The following is a 16,661-nucleotide window of genomic DNA, read 5'->3' as shown; positions in this document are numbered from 1 at the left end:
TCCTTAACCCACGGAGCGAGGCCAGGGATAGAACCTGCGTCCTCATGGATGCTAGTCAGATTCCTTTCCGCTGAGCCACAGCGAGAACGCCCTGTGTTGTCTTTTCTCTGATGTATCCTCAGTGCCCAGACCAGCCCTTGGCTCGTAGAGGCCCCCGAGTGACCTCCTGAATGAATGAGAATTGGGAGTCCCTCCAGTTGTTTCTGAATTTAGAGATCAGATGACTAGGTTTCAGCAGCGTCTGAACTTCTCAATACTCTTTTCTCTCCTGCAGATCTTAAATAGCTTTGAAAGCTGCCTGATTCCTCAGTTGTCGAGTTCGCCGCCAGATGTCGAAGCCATGCGAATCTACTTGATACTCCCGGAGTTTCCCCTGCTCCAGGATTCCAAGTATTACATAACGCTGACTATCCCCCTGGCTATGGCCATTCTGCGTCTGGATACAAACCCCAGCAAAGTCTTAGGTGAATTTCCCCTACTTGACATCGGAGGTTTTGTGCTGCTTCTTTTTTGGTGTGATCTTTGGCTCTCGGTGGGCTGAGATCCAAGAATCCCTATGTTGCCATTTAATATCCTTAGCATGGAAACGTTTCTTTCTTTGCTGTTAGTGTCTAACTAGCCACATTTGCAATGTAAACAAGTCGAACCATTATTTAGGTTAGTGGAAATGACTCAGGCCCCAGTAACCTGGGTTTTTAAATAGTCACAGAGTGAGGTTAGTTGACATTATTTTTTTTCTCCTCCTCTACTTGCTAAGAGTTAAGAGTGCCTCAAAAACAAGTGTCCATCTGTTGGCCTTTCGGCTACACCGGGCTTGGGGGGCGGGAGTGCAATGAACAGTCGTGGTGTGACACAAGGGTCTCCGGAACAGGAGAGGACGTAGTGGAGACTTACCAAACGTTTGTTTTGTTTTTCTTTTTTAGGACAGTTGAGTCCACACTGATTTTTGCAGGCCTCGGATACTTTGCTGAGATAAGAACCTTCTGTTCCTCAGTGAACTGGAGAGCGCCTCTCATGGGAGTAGCGCCTGAGATGTTTTTATTAATCACATGCGCACAAAGTCTGTCGCCTGGCTTTTTCCTTTTGGCTTTTTTGTTTTGTTTTGTTTTTCCTGGTGATTTTTCATGTTTTTAGGTGTTCCCTGCAGCTCAGTAACTTCTGCATCCCATATGGACCAGGGTGTTAGTTGAGTGTGGTCCCCCCGTGAGGAAAGAGACCTGCGTGGCTGAGGATGGCATACTGGCAGTTCCATGATGCTGCTGCCTTTGTGGAAGATACAAAAACAGACAGGCATGAAAGCAGTAGTAATATGCTAGTCCTTAGTTTTTTTCAAGATCAAAAGCCCTTTGGGGCATATGTGCCCAGGTGGTCGAATAGACCACGAGGTAGAGATGGCTCTCTCTGAAGGAGCATTGCCTGACTTTGAAGTTGGGAGGGTTTTTTTTTTTTAGTTTTAATTTTTCCAGGTAGGATAGCACAGAGAGATCAGAACTGTTCCGTTTTCCATTTCCTTTGTTTTTAACTTCTAACTATAGCACTTTAAAAGAATACCGCAAAGTAGAGAGAACCCCGCAGGTAGCCATCCCGCAAATCCAGGGATCAGTATTTTGCCTTCTTTGTTTTGGCCATTCCCCCTGCCACTGCCTTTTTACGTTTTCGGGAATATAGTTTAAAAACCTTAGGCCTTATATTTCCTCCTCCTGTAAATATGTTCGTGTGACCAGGCTTGTTCCTGGCAAAGTGGGAAGCAGTGGTAGGGTCTTGTCTGGTTAAGAGAAAGCATTGTTGAGTAAGAAACAGAAATAAGGGTTTCCCCCCTGACAGTCCTCCTCCAAGAAAGGACTGGTTGCTGTACGGGTGCTGCTTCCGGGGCATGTGGTCCTCAGCATTCCTCGGCCAGGGCTTAGGTGGTGGCTGAGAAGAAGGCTGAAAGGACCAGGGTACGAGGACGCTCCTGCCCCAAACAGGTGCCTCAGCATCTTGGGCACATGCGCCCTTGGAACCGAACTTTGCGATGGGTCTTCTGAATGAGGTCCTTGAGGGAAAAAAACTCAGATAAAGCTTGAGAAAAAAAAGCTCCAGGATTCTCGTGCACCTGCTGCTCTCTGCAGAAATGCTCTAATGGCTTCTTTGCCAAGCCAGTGTGGGGAAACTGTATTTTAGACTAATGCTTACCTTCTAGCTGGAGCAGTTTTTAGCTGGTAGGCAGAAGGCATACACGCTCGCCTCAAGATGACGTGTTGAGACTATGTCTTTCCTTTCTTCCTAAAGATAACTGGTGGTCTCAGGTATGCCCGAAATATTTCACGAAGCTGGTAAACCTCTATAAAGGGGCTGTCGTGTATCTGCTGAGAGGAAGGAAGACGTTCTTAATTCCTGTGCTGTTTAACAATTACATCACAGCCGCGCTCAGGCTCTTGGAGAAGTTGTACAAGGTGAGCCTGGGAGTTCCCGTCGTGGCGCAGCAGTTAGCAAGTCCCACTGGGAACCATGAGGTTGCAGGTTCGATCCCTGGCCTAGCTCAGTGGGTTAAGGATCCCGCGTTGCTGTGGCTGTGGTGTAGGCTGGCGGCTACAGCTCCGATTAGACCCCTAGCCTGGGAACCTCCATATGCCATGGGGGTGGCCCAAGAAATGGCAAAAAAAAAGGTGAGCCTAGAGAGGAGCCATGGGGAGATGGGCAAGGAGATGCGGGTAGGACGATCCACCCAGATGGTCTAGGGGGAGCCTTGAAGGAAGACCCAGTTGCCCGGGTCTTAGGTGTCCTTGTTTTGTCCTTCGTCAGGTCAATCTTAAAGTGAAGCATGTGGAGTATGATACGTTTTACATTCCTGAGATCTCCAGTCTCGTGGACATCCAGGAAGACTACCTCATGTGGTTCTTGCATCAAGCAGGCATGGTAAGAACTCGTGTAAAGCGTATCTGAAAGCTTTCATCTCTTCTCCGAGGACAAATAAGGACAAGCGATGCGCCTCCGCACTCTCTAATTTGCCCTTGGCTTTGATGTTAGGGTCACATCTGCGTTTTAGCCCCCGGCTTTTGTGTTCTTCAGACACTGAAGTGCTTTGAGTAGTTGTGAACGGTCACAAGCAGGCAGAAGTGGGTAGTAACCTGGGATGGTGTAAGCGTTAGTTAGACATTTACGAGAAGCAGGGTGTCTGGAGTGGTCAGACACAGAGACAAAGTACAGCGGTGGTTGTCAGGGTCTGGGGGAGGGGAAATGGGGCACAGAGTTTTCAGCTTTGCAGGATGAGAAAGTTCTGGAGATCATTGCACGATGGTGTGAACGTAGCACTAGTGAACTGTCCACTTCAAAATGGTAAAGATGGCAAACTTTGACTGTTATCACAATTTTTTAAAATGTGTTTAAATGATTTTTTTCCTTTATAGCTGGTTGACAGTGTTCTGTCAGTTGTCTACTGCACAGCAAGGTGACCCAGTCACACATACATGTTTTTTCTTACATTATCAGGCTCCATCATAAGTGACTAGATACAGTTCCCAGGGCTGCACAGCAGGATCTCTTTGCTTAGCCATTCCTAAGGCAACAGTCTGCATCTGTTAACCCTAGCTTCCCAGTCCATCCCACTCCCTCCCCTTCCCCCTTGACAACCACAAGTCTGTTCTCCCAAGTCCATGAGCTTCTTTTCTGTGGAAAGGTTCATTTGTGCCCTATATTAGATTCCAGATACAAGTGATATCACATGGTATTTGTCTTTGTCTTTCTGACTTACTACACTGAGTATGAGAGTCTCTAGTTCCATCCATGTTGCTGCAAATGGCATGATTTTGTTCTTTTTTTATGGTTGAGTAGTATTCCATTGTGTATATATACCACATCTTCCTAATCCAATCATCTGTCGATGGACATTTGGGTTGATTCCATGTCTTGGCTATTGTGAGTAGTGCTGCAGTGAACATGCAGGTGCATGTGTCTTTTTCAAGGAAAGTTTTGTCCGGATGTGTGCCCAAGAGTGGGATTGCTGGGTCCTATGGTAGTTCTATGTATAGTTTTCTGAGGTATCTCCATACTGATCTCCATGGTGGTTGTACCAGCTTACATTCCCACCAACAGTGCAGGAGGGTTCCCTTTTCTCCACACCCCTTCCAGCATTTGTTATTTGTGGACTTATTAGCGATGGCCATTCTGACAGGTGTGAGGTGGTATCTCATGGTAGTTTTGGTTTGCATTTCTCTAATAATCAGGGATGTGGAGCATTTTTTTCATGTGCTTGTTGGCCATCTGTATGTCTTCTTTGGAGAAATGTCTATTCAGGTCTTTTGCCCATTTTTCCATTAGGTTGTTGGCTTTTTTTTTGCTGTTGAGTTGTATTAGTGGTTGGTGTATTTTAGAGATTAAGCCCTTGTCGGTTGCATCGTTTGAAACTATTTTCTCTGATTCTGTAAGTCATCTTTTTGGTTTTGTTTTTTATGGTTTCCTTGGCTGTGCAAAAGCTTGTCAGTTTGGTTAGGTCCCATTGGTTTATTTTTGCTTTTCTTGGGAGCCTGACCTGAGAAAACATTTGTAAGGTTGAGGTCAGAGAAGTTTATCATAATTTTAAAAAGTCAAGACACAAGATGAATTTCTGGCTTTTCTTGAGACTTGGAAGATCTAGCTTCGTGACCTGTCTTCCCAGATGGCACCAGTTGGCTGGCATTGAGTACAGGCTCTGTGGACAAGGCTTCTCTGTGCCAGAGTCCCCACTGCAGCTTGATTTTGATATGGGGAGAGGGTCATTTGCTGATTGTCCTCATCTCACAGCTCGCCTGCTGCAGTCGTCTTCTGTTACCTGCCTGAATCCTCCAGGCGACCTCTGATTTGGGGTTAACATGCAACCCTAAATGTAGCAGGTAACCCATCCGTGAAAATATCACGGATCCCTGACCTAGTTCCCGCTGTAAGAACTGCAGGTTTGCGCCTGCCGCCCCCAGCCTGACTCTCGGTTTGGTTGCAGACTGGCGTGGGGTGTGTGTAAGGCTTCTTAGCATCCCTATCTGTGGATTATGTGCAAACTTCCATGATGTCAGAAAACAGGGATAACTTGGTTCTTATATGAGGTCAGAAAACAGAGGGATAACTTGGTTATTATATGAGGTGAAGCCACACACAGCAGCTGCATCCGAGAGGAATCCTTGCCGGTGGAGCTGATTCATCACCAGCATGAGACAGTATTTCCCTGCAGGGCTTTTGGAGGTCAGCACTCGTGTCCAGAAGCAAGGCATTTAAATGGGTTTTTTTAATTAAGGGAGATTATTTTCTTTGTCAAATAATAGATGATCAATGCCAGACGCAATATTGCATTTTTAATAAGATTTTTGATGACCTTAAAAAACCAAAATACTCTCTTAAAAAGTGGGTGAATTTTCTAAATGAGTTTACGTGGGAAATTTCACAGAGGCTAACAGTGAGCTCTGTTTCCTTCTGTTCATTTAGAAAATATAAAGAGAGAAGCTCTTCTGTTTTATCAATTTGTAAATAAATATTCACTGACTCATAAAATGTTAAGAGCTGAAGTACTCCCTGTGAATTATTTAGCTGACTGCTTTGTTGCTGCTCCTTGAGAAATTGGAGGCCCAGAGAAGTTAAGCAATTTTTCCATCAATTCAGTTCGCTGTAAAAGCCAATCTTTCTGAGTTTTAGTCTACCCTTTCTGTGACTGGTTGCTGAATAAAATAATTCTAATGAGCTCTTAATTCTTTTTGACCCCGAAGAAGTTGCTGGCATTAAAACACAGATTTTCACGACTGTGGTATGAGGTCCTTAAGTGAGCAACTTAGATAACTTTTTTATAGTTCCTTTCTCTTAACATTTGATAAGCAAATAAAAGTCTTAAATACCAGATGCTCATTTCCCCTTCAATAATTAAGGTAGTTATAGAAAGATAGAAAATTAGGTGAAGTTACTGTGTGACTTTTTGTGATTTCTGTGGATTTTTTTTCCGTTTTATACAATACTATTAGAAATTGAAGTTTAAATTTCTTGGTAGCTTGGATTTTAAGCTAAAATGCTAAAGCTGTTTCGTATATTAATTTTTTGACTGATTTTTTTTCGAGGTTTCATTGACATGGCATTGTGTTCATCTCGGGTGTATGCCATAACGACTCGGTGTTGATATACACTGTGAAATGATCACTACCTTAAGTCTCATTCTGTCGCCACACCTAGTTACAAATATTTTTTCTTGTAGTGATGACTTTTAAGATTTATTCTCTTAGCAAATTTAGCAACTAGAACACGCAGTACAGTTTTATTATCTGTAGTCACCGTACTGTGCATTACATCACTGTGACTTGTTTATTTGATAACTGGAAGGTTATGTTTTTGACTCTCTTCACCCACCCTCCATCCCCTCTCCCCTCTGGCAACCACTAAACTTTCTTGCCTATGACCTTGTTTTTTTGTTTCGATTTGGTTTATCTGTTTCGATTCCAAGTACAAGTAAAATCAACATTTGTCTTTCCTCGTCCAACTTATTTCACGTAGCATAATGCCCTCCAGCGCCATTCATGTTGAAAATGGCAAGATTCCATTCTTTCTTTTTTGTTTGTTTGTTTTCATTTTAAGTTTTGGTTTTTTGGCCATGCCCATGGCATGTGGAAGTTCCCGGGCCAGAGACTGAACCTGCCGCACAGCAGTGACAGTGCTGGATCCTAACCCACTGAGCCACCAGGGAATTCACAAGATGCCATCCTTGGTGTCTAAGTGTGAAACCCGAGTCTGCTCGCCTGGGTGCAGTAGAGCAAATTTTTGATGCTGGGTTTTAGTGAAGGAAAGGGCAGCGTATTTCAGGGCGCCAAGCAAGACGCCCAGGGCCGCTAGTGCTCAAAACACCCCAAATCCCCCGTGGGCTTCAGGAATGCATTTTTAAAGGCCAAGCGAGGGAGGAGAGTCCGGGCTGTGATCAGCTCCTGCGCGGTTCTCCGATGGGCTGATGGCGAGGTAACAGGGCAGGGGCTCACATCTCCGCAGGGGGGGCTCGTAGGTCTGGGGGCTGCATACTCATCAGGGCGTTAATCCTTCCTTTTGGAGGGGGTCTCGGCATCAGCAAAGCTACTGGGGAAATTGACAGCAGCTGCTATTATCCAGGTACCTCAGGGAGGAGCTAATAAAGCAGAGGCTGTGGGGCAAGCGTCTGTCCCGGGAAAGGCTCCGTGGGCTCCTGCTTGGTTACATGAGAACTGTTCCATTGTGGGGCTAGATATCCCCCCATCTTCTTTATCCATTCACCCATCTATGGACACCTGGGTTGTTTTCCTCTCGGCTAAATTTTATATGTTTTCCTATAAGGCTGCGATGAATATAGGGGTACGTATATCTTGTTGAATTAGTGTTTCCCTTTCTTTAAATGAATACCCAGAAGAGGCATTGCACAATCATATGGTAATTCTGTTTTTAATTTTTTTGCGTGACCTCCAAACAGTTTCTCCAGTGGCTGCCTCAGTTTACATGCCCAGCATCCCTTTTCTCCTTGCCCCCCCCCCCCAAACCCGACACACTTGCTATTTGTTGTCTTTTTGGTAATAGCCATTCTGACAGGTGTGAGGTGGTAGCTCGTTGTGGTTTGGATGTGCGTTTCCCTGATGATTAGGGATGTCGAGCATCTTTTCATGTGCCTGGTGGCCACATGTGTGCCTTTGGAAAAAAATCTGTTCTGATTCTCTGCCTATTTTTTAATTAGCTTGTGGTTTTTGTTTTGATACTGAGTTGTATGAGTGCTTTGTATATTTTGGACATTAACGTTTTATCAGATGTATTTGCAAATACCTCTCACATTCTGTAGGCTGCCTTTTCAAATTTTGTTGATGATTTCCTTTGCCATGCAGGAAAGCTTTTTAGTTTGGTATTGTTCCATTTGTTTATTTTTGTTTTTGTTGCCTTTTTTTTTTTTTTTTTTTTTTTTTTTTTTGCTTTTTAGGGCCATACTTGTGGCACATGGAAGTTCCCAGACTAGGGGTTGATCAGAGCTATAGCTGCCGGCGTACACCACAGCAACTCAAGATCTGAGCCACATCTGTGACCTACACCACAGCTCATGGCAATGCCAGATCCTTAACTCACTGAGTGAAGCCAGGGATTGAACCTGTGCCCTCATGGTTACTGATCAGATTCATTTCCACTGCACCATGACAGGAACTCCCCTTATGTCACTTTTGATTTTGAAGTCAGATCCAAAAAACTCATTGCCAAGATGGATGGCAAGTTGCTTATTACTACCTGTGTTTTCTTCTATGAGTTTTATGTCTTGGGTCTCACATTCAAGTCTTTCAATCACTTTGAGTTAGTTTTTATGTATGATAAGTAAGATAGTGAGATAGTTTCATTCTTTCGTGTGCGCCTGTCCAGTTTTCTCAACACCATGTGTTGAAGAGCCTGTCCTTTTCACATTGTGTGATCTTGCCTCCTTAATATAACCTAATTAGCCATATATCCATGGGTTTATTTCTGGACTTAATCAGTTGTAAATGGTAGTAATGAACAATAAGTGAATTTCTCCCCCAGCTTCACTGAGGGGTAATTAACAAACAACATTGTATGTATTTAAAGTGTGCAGTGTGATGCTTTGATATACACACACATTGTGAAGTAGCTACAGAGATCAAGGTAATTAACCCATCCAATGTCTCACACAGTTAACTTGTTTTTTATGGGTCTTGCGGATGCTTAAGATGCACTCTCAACAAACGTCCAGTATGTAATTCTGTGTCATGACCTAGATCTCCAGGACTGACTGACAGCTGAAAAGGTTGTGCCGTTTGACCTACATCTCCCCTTCTGCCTGCATTCCGTCTCCCCACCAGCCCCCGGCAACCACCATTTTTCTGTATCTATGAGGCTGGCTGGCTTGCTTTCTTTCTTTCTTTCTTTCTTTCTTTCTTTCTTTCTTTCTTTCTTTCTTTCTTTAAAGACTCCACATATAGGTGAGGTTGTACAGCATTTGTCCTTCTCTGTCTGGCTTATTTCACTGAGCATAAACGTCCTTCAGTTTCACCCATGTTGTTGCACATGGCAGGATTGCCTTTTTCATGGCTGAATAATTTTCCTATGTGTGTGTGTGTGTCTCACAATAAATGATTTTGATGTGTTAAATTTTTTAGTGTGGTCATAGTCAAGGCTGCTCAGAGCACGTGCTTTTGTCAGAAAGAACTGGATTCAAAAGTCTCAACTGTGGCCCACGACCTATGCGACCTTGGGCAGGTGTTTTCGTTTCTATAAGCCTAGCATCCTCATTTATACATAAGAATTATAATGACATTATGAAAATTAAATGGGAGAAAGCATGGGAAGGTCTTACTTGGCAACGAACCTGGTGCCTGGCATGTGGCAAGCCCTTTTTAAGTGTTTTTCAGGAAGCAGTCTGTCCCGTGCCTGGGAACAGAGACACATATAGGACGTGGTGGCTGCCTCTGTGAGGTGTTCAGCGTAGTGAAAAGGTCATTTCAGGGACGAAACACTTGTGTGCACAAGGTTAGGGAGCACAAAAGGAACATTTTGAAGTGGCGGACTTTTATTTTAAAGCATAGGTGGTAGTGGTTTATTTATTTCAATTAATAAACTGCCATCATCTACACTTGGAAACTGACTAGAACGTAGAGTGAGTAACTCTGTGACCTGCCCCTAGAGGGCAGCAGAGGTGAGGAAGTCAGTGACACCAAGTAAATGCTTCAAACCTGAAGACTCAAGTCGCTGTGACCTTGTCTGTGTGTGTCATCCTGGGCAGGGACCAGCACATCGTGCATCGGGGAGGTGAGGCCCCAGTCTTTGCTGGGAGCCGGATCTGCTCAGCGAGGTGCAGGGACCCGTGGTGCCAGACAGGCCCCAAGACAGAGGCTCCCGTGTTTGTGTCCTACCCGTTGTCCCCAGTCACAGCCCCATTTAGGAAATGCTGACTTAAAATTAAAAAAAAAAAGAGGAAAAAGATATTCCCAGTTTCTCAGTTGTCCAGTTCTGAACCCGGTATTTACTCATTGGCTCATATAGTTTTTAAAAAAATGAACTAAGGTCACGGCGCAACCCCATTTCGAGCAGCAGCACTTGACCCATGATGCATCACTAGCACCTTTTGGCTTTAGGTGTGTGAGACCCCCTGGTGGGGAAGGGATGGCCCAGGACACGCAGCCTCTCAGGGGGATCTCATCCTCCTAGGTGAGGGAGAGCAGTCAGGGAGCAGAATCGGAATACTGCCGTTCTGCTCTTCAGTTCATGGAGTGCGAAAATGCCAGTATTAATATCATTTCTAAAGTGTTTAGCATCTGGAGTTACCGTTGTGGTGCAGCGGAAACTGACTAGGAACCATGAGGTTTGATCCCTGGCCTCGCTTAGCCAATTAAGGATCCGGCGTTGCCATGAGCTGTGGTGTGGGTCACAGACACACCTCGGATCCTGCGTGGCTGTGGCTGTGGTGTAGGCTGGCAGCTGTAGCTCCGATTCAACCCCTAGCCTGGGAGCTTCCACATGCCACAGGTACAGCCCTGAAAAAAAAAAAGCAAATTAAAAAAAAAAAATTAGCATCTACAAAATAGAAATCAGTGAAATGAAATTCTTATATTTCAAATCAAAGCCCCATAGACTTGTCAAAAAAAATTATAGACCTAAAAATAGACGTTGAAACAGGTCTGCTGCGTCTTTTTCTGAACACCCTTGCCTTCTTCACCTTCCCAGAGCCGGCGCCGCAGTCCTCCCCTGGGGTCGGGGTCTCCTGGACCCCCATCCTCTGGCCTTGGCTCTGGTTCCCAGCTGGGTTTCTTTCCAGCCGACTTCGTCATCCGGTGACCCTACCTCCTCTTCCCGCTCTCCTTCTCCAGAGCAGAGATCAGCCTGCCTCCCAGAGCACCCTCTTTCAGGGGTGGGGTCGGGGTCCGGCAGGGGGTGATGGGAGGACTACGAGCTGCAGAAGGGGAGCGGTAAAGGGGTCGGGGGGGCTGGTGGTGGGCGTTGCAAGGAGAGGGGGCTCGGAGGGAGTTGCAGAACTGGGGAGAGCCGAGAAATACAGTCTGAAATCACTGTATTGCACCAATCAAATCACCAGTATTTAAGGCTGCTAGGTCCACGGGGGGTTGGTTCCTTGAGCCCGGACCCGCATGGCAGAATTCTCCACACTCAAGTCTCTCGTCCGCAGTGGTGTCACATTTGCATACAACCTGCCTGCATCCTTTCATATACTTTAAGGGTCTCTTGATTACTTATCATGCCTAACGCAGTGTAAATGCTATGGACATCGTTGCCCGTGTGTGGCAGATTCAAGTGTTGCTCTCTGGAAGTTTCTGTAAGTCCCCCCCCACCCGGTATTTTCCATCTGAGGTTGATGACTCTGCAGATGTGGACCCTGTGGGTCAGGAGGGCCCACTGTACACTGGGACGTTGTAATTAATGCCCGCAGCTGTTTGTACCGCCACTGTTGTCACATCTCCCATAATCATTCTTACATTGGAAGCATTCAAAGCTTTATCTTGCTGTACAAACCAACACACGTTATAAAGGTCTTTGATTTGCCTTGAGGGTAGGCAAATGATGCTTAGAATAAAATCTCTGCTGAGAAGATTCGAAAATTCTGGATATTGGCACCAGTCTTAAACACGCTTTCCCAGGACACGCGTACCTTCTGTAGGGACCTAGGGCAGAAGCCAGGGTGCTGTGGTGGGGTGTTGTGTGTGTGCGTGTGTGTTTATTCTAGTGATTTCAGTTCCAGAATTCTAGTAATTGGGGAAGTGGGCCTGAGAATGAGTCCAGTCAGCTTGGGTTTTAGGTGCAGGAGTTCATGCCTCGTCTCCCTGCACTGGAATCCTCTCTCCACTTGGCGTTTCTCAGTCCAGGGCAATGGTCCAAGATCCCTGACGGAGCCTGTTTCTAAAGGATAAAGGGTGGATTTTAATTCAAATTGCTCTAAAATGATGCCATGGAAATAGTCACAAACCCAAAAGGAGGTAGGTATACACTTGTTCTCCATAGAGCTTTTAAACATTATAAACCCAAACCAAGTTTACACATTAAATACGAACAAAAGTCCAAAATCAGCAAAACACCAGTTAGCCTCACTGATTTGGCCTGAAACCAGACCGCATTTGCGCTGCCGTCAGGACTGCCTGCAGCCAGGCCTGGGGACTTGAGCCCCGAGGCTGCGCGCCCTGGGGTGACTCAGCTCGCTTTTGTCCTTTGAGCTGCTGTTAAACTTCATTCAAGCAGTGAGCCAGGGCTGCTCCAGCCTTTTCCTGGGCGCAAATGCATCACTTACAAAGAAGTCTGCTTTCCCTCTTCGCTTATTACCCTTGGACAGTTCAGTATAACGCAGCACCAGTGCAGTCATTAAAATAAATGCAGGAGTTCCCCTCGTGGCTCAGTGGTTAACAAACCCAACTAGAATCCATGAGGAAACGGGTTTGATCCCTGGCCTTGCTCAGTGGGTTAAGGATCCAGCGTTGCTGTGGCTGTGGTGTAGGCCGGCAGCTACAGCTCTGATTCAACTCCTAGCCTGGGAACCTCCATATGCTGTGGGTGCAGCCCTGAAAAGAAAAAAAAGACACACACACAAAAAATGCAAATTATATGCAACACACCATCAGAAGGAAGCCATTCAGAATGTATTTTTATTTTGTTTAGAATACCATAAAAAAAAAAACCCACAGAAATTAAAAAACAAATGCATGGAGGGAGTTCCTGTTGTGGCTCAGCAATAACGAACCTGACTAGTATCCATGAGGATGTGGGTTCAATCCCTGGCCCTGTTCCGTGGGTCAGGGATCTGGCATTGCCATGAGCTGTGGTGTAGGTTGCAGACATGGCTCAGATCTGGCGTGGCTGCAGCTGCGGCACAGGCCAGTGGCTGTAGCTCCAATTGGACTCCTCACCTGGGAACTACCATGTGGCACAGGTGTGGCCCTAAAAAAAAAAAAAAAAAAATCGTGGCGCACTCTCACACCTCTGGGAATAAACACATCGTTTTCTGCTTGAGATATTCTGCTACGGGTCAGTGTGATCTGTACCATTGATTTTTTGTTTGTTTCTGTTAGGTTATGTAGCAGACATTATTTATTAACTTAACAAAGCCTTTCAGGAGAGAGTTCTTTTTTTCTCCTGATAAATGAAACTAACGTACCTCTTAGATACGTTTATGGTTGTGAAATGTTTTGAGTTTGGTTCTGCACCTCCACAATAAAGCAAATATGGCAGTAATGCAAGTCATATGAATTTTTTTGGTTTCCCAATACCTATAAAAGTTATGTTTATACCATGCTGTAGTCTGTTAGGTGTGCAGGAGCATTATGTTTAAAAAACAAAGTACAAACCTTAATTAAAAATACTTTGTTGATAAAAAATTCTCACCATCACCTTAGCCTTCAGCAAGTCATAATCTTTTTGCAGTAGTAACACCAAGATCACTGGTCACAGACCATAACAAATGTAATAATAATGAGAAGGTTTGAAATTTGGGGAGAATTACCAAAATGTGACACAGAGACTTCTATTGGAAAAATGGCATTGATACACTTGCAAGACTCCGGATTGCCACAAAACTTTCCATTTGTAAAACAAGCGGACACACCCATGTGGTGTCTGTGAAATGCAGTAACGTGGAGTAGAATGAAGTACACCTGTCCTGTTAGTGTCCTCAAAATTTATTCAGACTTCTTCCATGAATTGATGGAATGTCTTCTGTAGGCCAAACATTGGTGTAGATGCCTAATTAGGGACAGTTTTCTAAATACCTGGTTTCTCCCAAGAGTAACTGGGTGTGTTTGTGAAGAAGGCTAAACATCTTGACACATGAAACTTGCAGTATCCACTTTGCTCAGCAAAATTAACCTCTGAAGTCTTGGTTGTAAAGCTCCTGTTTTGGGATGAGATTTCTTAGAAATGAGAATTCTGTTAACGCTGTAAAACACGGAGTTAGTGAAATGACTTATAAAGCTCCTTTAAAATTTTTTAAAAAATCGTTTTTAGTGTTTTTCTCAGTCTGTGTCCATCAGCGTCTCTGGTGTATTCCATCCAGACTCCAGTCAGCTGTTCAAACGGTGTTAGTTCCATGGCCACATGGTCAGATAGGGTATCTGGTTTTGTTCTTTGTTTTTATTTGTAAGGGGTAAAAAGTTCCAGTTTTGCAGTCCAACTAAGAGACTTTTTATTTTTCTTTACGCAGAAAGCTAGACCATCTATAATACAGGTAAATGATCCTTTTAAAAATTTATTTATGTGTTTTTCCAGCAGCATTCTCTCTGGAACTATAATATTGCCAATAAAATGTTTTATTCTAGGATACTGTAACACTCTGTTCCTACCCTTTCATCTTTGATGCCCAAGCCAAGACCAAAATGTTACAGACTGATGCTGAACTGCAGATGCAGGTAACATATTTTAAAAATTGTTTTCTTGCGAGGTTTCTTTCATCTTACACATTCAGGTATAATTTTTCCTAGGAGAAAATAGGAGAAAGTTTATTTAGATGAAGTTCCATTGTTACTTTTAGAACTATTAGAAATGTTTTCAGCAATTTTATATTGAATATAACATGTATATGTGAATGCGCATTTACATAAACTGAGGGTTGGCAAGTGTCTCCTTTAAAAAAAATTTTATTAGAGTATAATTGATTTACAGTGTTGTGCCAATGTCTGCTCTACAGCAAAGTGACCCAGTCATACATCTATATCCATTTCTTTTCTTACATTATCTCCCATCATGTTTTTTTCCAAGAGACTGGATATAGTTCCCTGTGCTGTGCAGTTAGGACCTCATTGCTTATCCATTTTATTTTTATTTTTTTGTCTTTTTGCCTTTTCTAGGGCTGCGCCCGCGGCATGTGGAGGTTCCCAGGCTAGGGGCCGAATTGGAGCTGTAGCCGCCAGTCTACACCAGAGCCACAGCAATGCGGGCTCCGAGCCGCGTCTGCAACCTACACCACAGCTCACGGCGTTGCCGGATCGTTAACCCACTGAGCAAGGGCAGGGACCGAACCCGCAACCTCATGGTTCCTAGTCGGATTCCTTAACCACTGCGCCACCATGGGAACTCCACTTGTCCATTTAACTGTAATAGTCTGTGTCTACTAAACCCAAAATCCCAGTCCGTCCCACTCCCTCCTGCTTGGCAACTGCAAGTCTGTTCTCTGTCCATGGGTCTGTTTCTGTTTTATAGACAGGATCACTTGTGCCATATTTTAGATTCCACATAATAGTGATGTTATGGTATTTGTCTTTCTCTTTCTGACTTACTTCATCTAGTGTGAGAATCTCTAGCTGCATCCATGGCAAGTGTCTTAATAAAGGGTCGCATAGTAAATATTTGACCTCATGGACCGAACAGTCTGTGTCAAGTATTCAACTCTGTTTTAGCATGAAATTTGAATTTTATGTAATTTTCACATGTGGTGAAATATTCCTCTTTTGATTTTTTTTCCCCCTCCTTTTTAGGGCCAAATGGGTGGCATATGGAGGTTCCCAGGCTAGGGGTTGAATTGGAGCTGTAGCTGCCAGCCTATATCACAGCCACAGCAACGCCAGATCCGAGCCGCATCTGTGAGCTACACCACAGCTCACCGCAACACTGGATCCTTAACCCACTGAGCAAGGCCAGGGATCGAACCTGCAACCTCGTGGTTCCTAGTTGGATCCATTTCTGCTGCACCACAACGGGAACTCCATGATTTTTTTTAGCCATTTAAAAATACAAAAACCAAAAAAAAAAAAAAAATACAAAAACGATTTTTAGCTCAAGAGCTGTACACAGACAGGCAGCAGGCTAGCCTGGGTCTGTGGACCATTGTTTGCTCACCTCTGACAGGTGATTAAATGGAGCTTGGTAACTTTTCATTGAGCAGAAACTTAAGTTATAGAGGTGTATTTAATTTATTTTAAATACACCTTTTCATTGTATAATAGAATTGGTTTTGACCAGCCTACGAAGACATTCGTGAGTCAGCTGTCCACATCCACCTGTCCCTACGGTTGGTGGCGCTGTACCTTCCTTCCCTCCCTCTCCCCATCTTCGTCTCTCTCCAGCTCTTATCTGTATCTGCAGCTCTGTGTTTTCACAGTGGTATACCCATGATACTGACAATTTAAAAGTTTCCAGAGAAAGCGGACACTTTTCCAAGGACAGAAACTATACTGCAGGTGGATATTAGGGTTTTCTTCCTTTCCTGTTTGTCGCCAGTCTCCGTCATCACCTTCTCCCACTGCGATCTTATTTCTGCCTTCCTCAGCTTGGTCTAAACCGTTTTCCCGAAACGCGTTATGGATCATATGGTTTCCAGAGGGTCTCCGTTACTCTCTTTGGGTTCAGAGTAGAAAGATGTGTGTGTGTTTTGTAAACAGGAGTAGCTGAGAAGATCTGCTGGAAAGGTCCAGTAGCTGGCGAAGCGGTCAGCCTGCCGCACACCCGCCCTGGGCGGCAGGCACGGCGGGCTGCTGTCCCCACGCGCAGGTGCGCTCCGAGGGGTAACCGAGCTCTCGGCTGCGCTGTTGCAGGTGGCGGTCAACGGGGCCAACCTGCAGAATGTCTTCATGCTTCTCACCCTGGAGCCTCTGCTGGCCAGAAGCCCCTTCCTGGTCCTTCACGTGCGCAGGAACAACCTTGTTGGGGACGCCCTGCGAGAGCTGAGCATCCATTCTGACATCGATCTGAAAAAGCCTCTCAAGGTGAGCCCTTCACTCTCTTCCTCTAAGCACCTT

General features: G+C 44.8%; 1 protein-coding gene across 22 annotated transcripts in view; it reads left to right on the top strand.

Annotated features, from left to right (window-relative positions):
* HERC3 (HECT and RLD domain containing E3 ubiquitin protein ligase 3) overlaps nt 1–16,661 on the top strand; it is a 181,203-nt gene that overhangs the window by 127,514 nt on the left and 37,028 nt on the right. For 17 of the 22 annotated variants that reach the window (XM_084973455.1, XM_084973457.1, XM_084973454.1 and 14 more), the window contains 6 exons: nt 275–464; nt 2,272–2,435; nt 2,785–2,898; nt 14,132–14,155; nt 14,247–14,336; nt 16,458–16,628. In XM_084973455.1, coding sequence (XP_084829581.1) covers nt 275–464; nt 2,272–2,435; nt 2,785–2,898; nt 14,132–14,155; nt 14,247–14,336; nt 16,458–16,628 — 753 coding nt within the window. Of the gene's footprint in view, nt 1–274; nt 465–923; nt 2,436–2,784; nt 4,174–8,029; nt 9,908–14,131; nt 14,156–14,246; nt 14,895–15,522; nt 15,690–16,457; nt 16,629–16,661 lie in introns of those variants that run through there. The other 5 variants (XR_014813393.1, XR_014813394.1, XR_014813395.1 and 2 more) reach the window with 3 other exon arrangements.

This window comes from Sus scrofa, chromosome 8 (genome assembly GCF_054392235.1).
Source record: "Sus scrofa isolate SSC_HxYL_T2T_F1_AM1 chromosome 8, Sscrofa_HxYL_maternal_Yorkshire_Landrace_v2.0, whole genome shotgun sequence".
NCBI lineage: Eukaryota > Metazoa > Chordata > Mammalia > Artiodactyla > Suidae > Sus > Sus scrofa.
The sequence above is the reverse complement of the archived record's forward strand: the minus strand, read 5'-3'. Positions and strand labels throughout refer to the sequence as shown.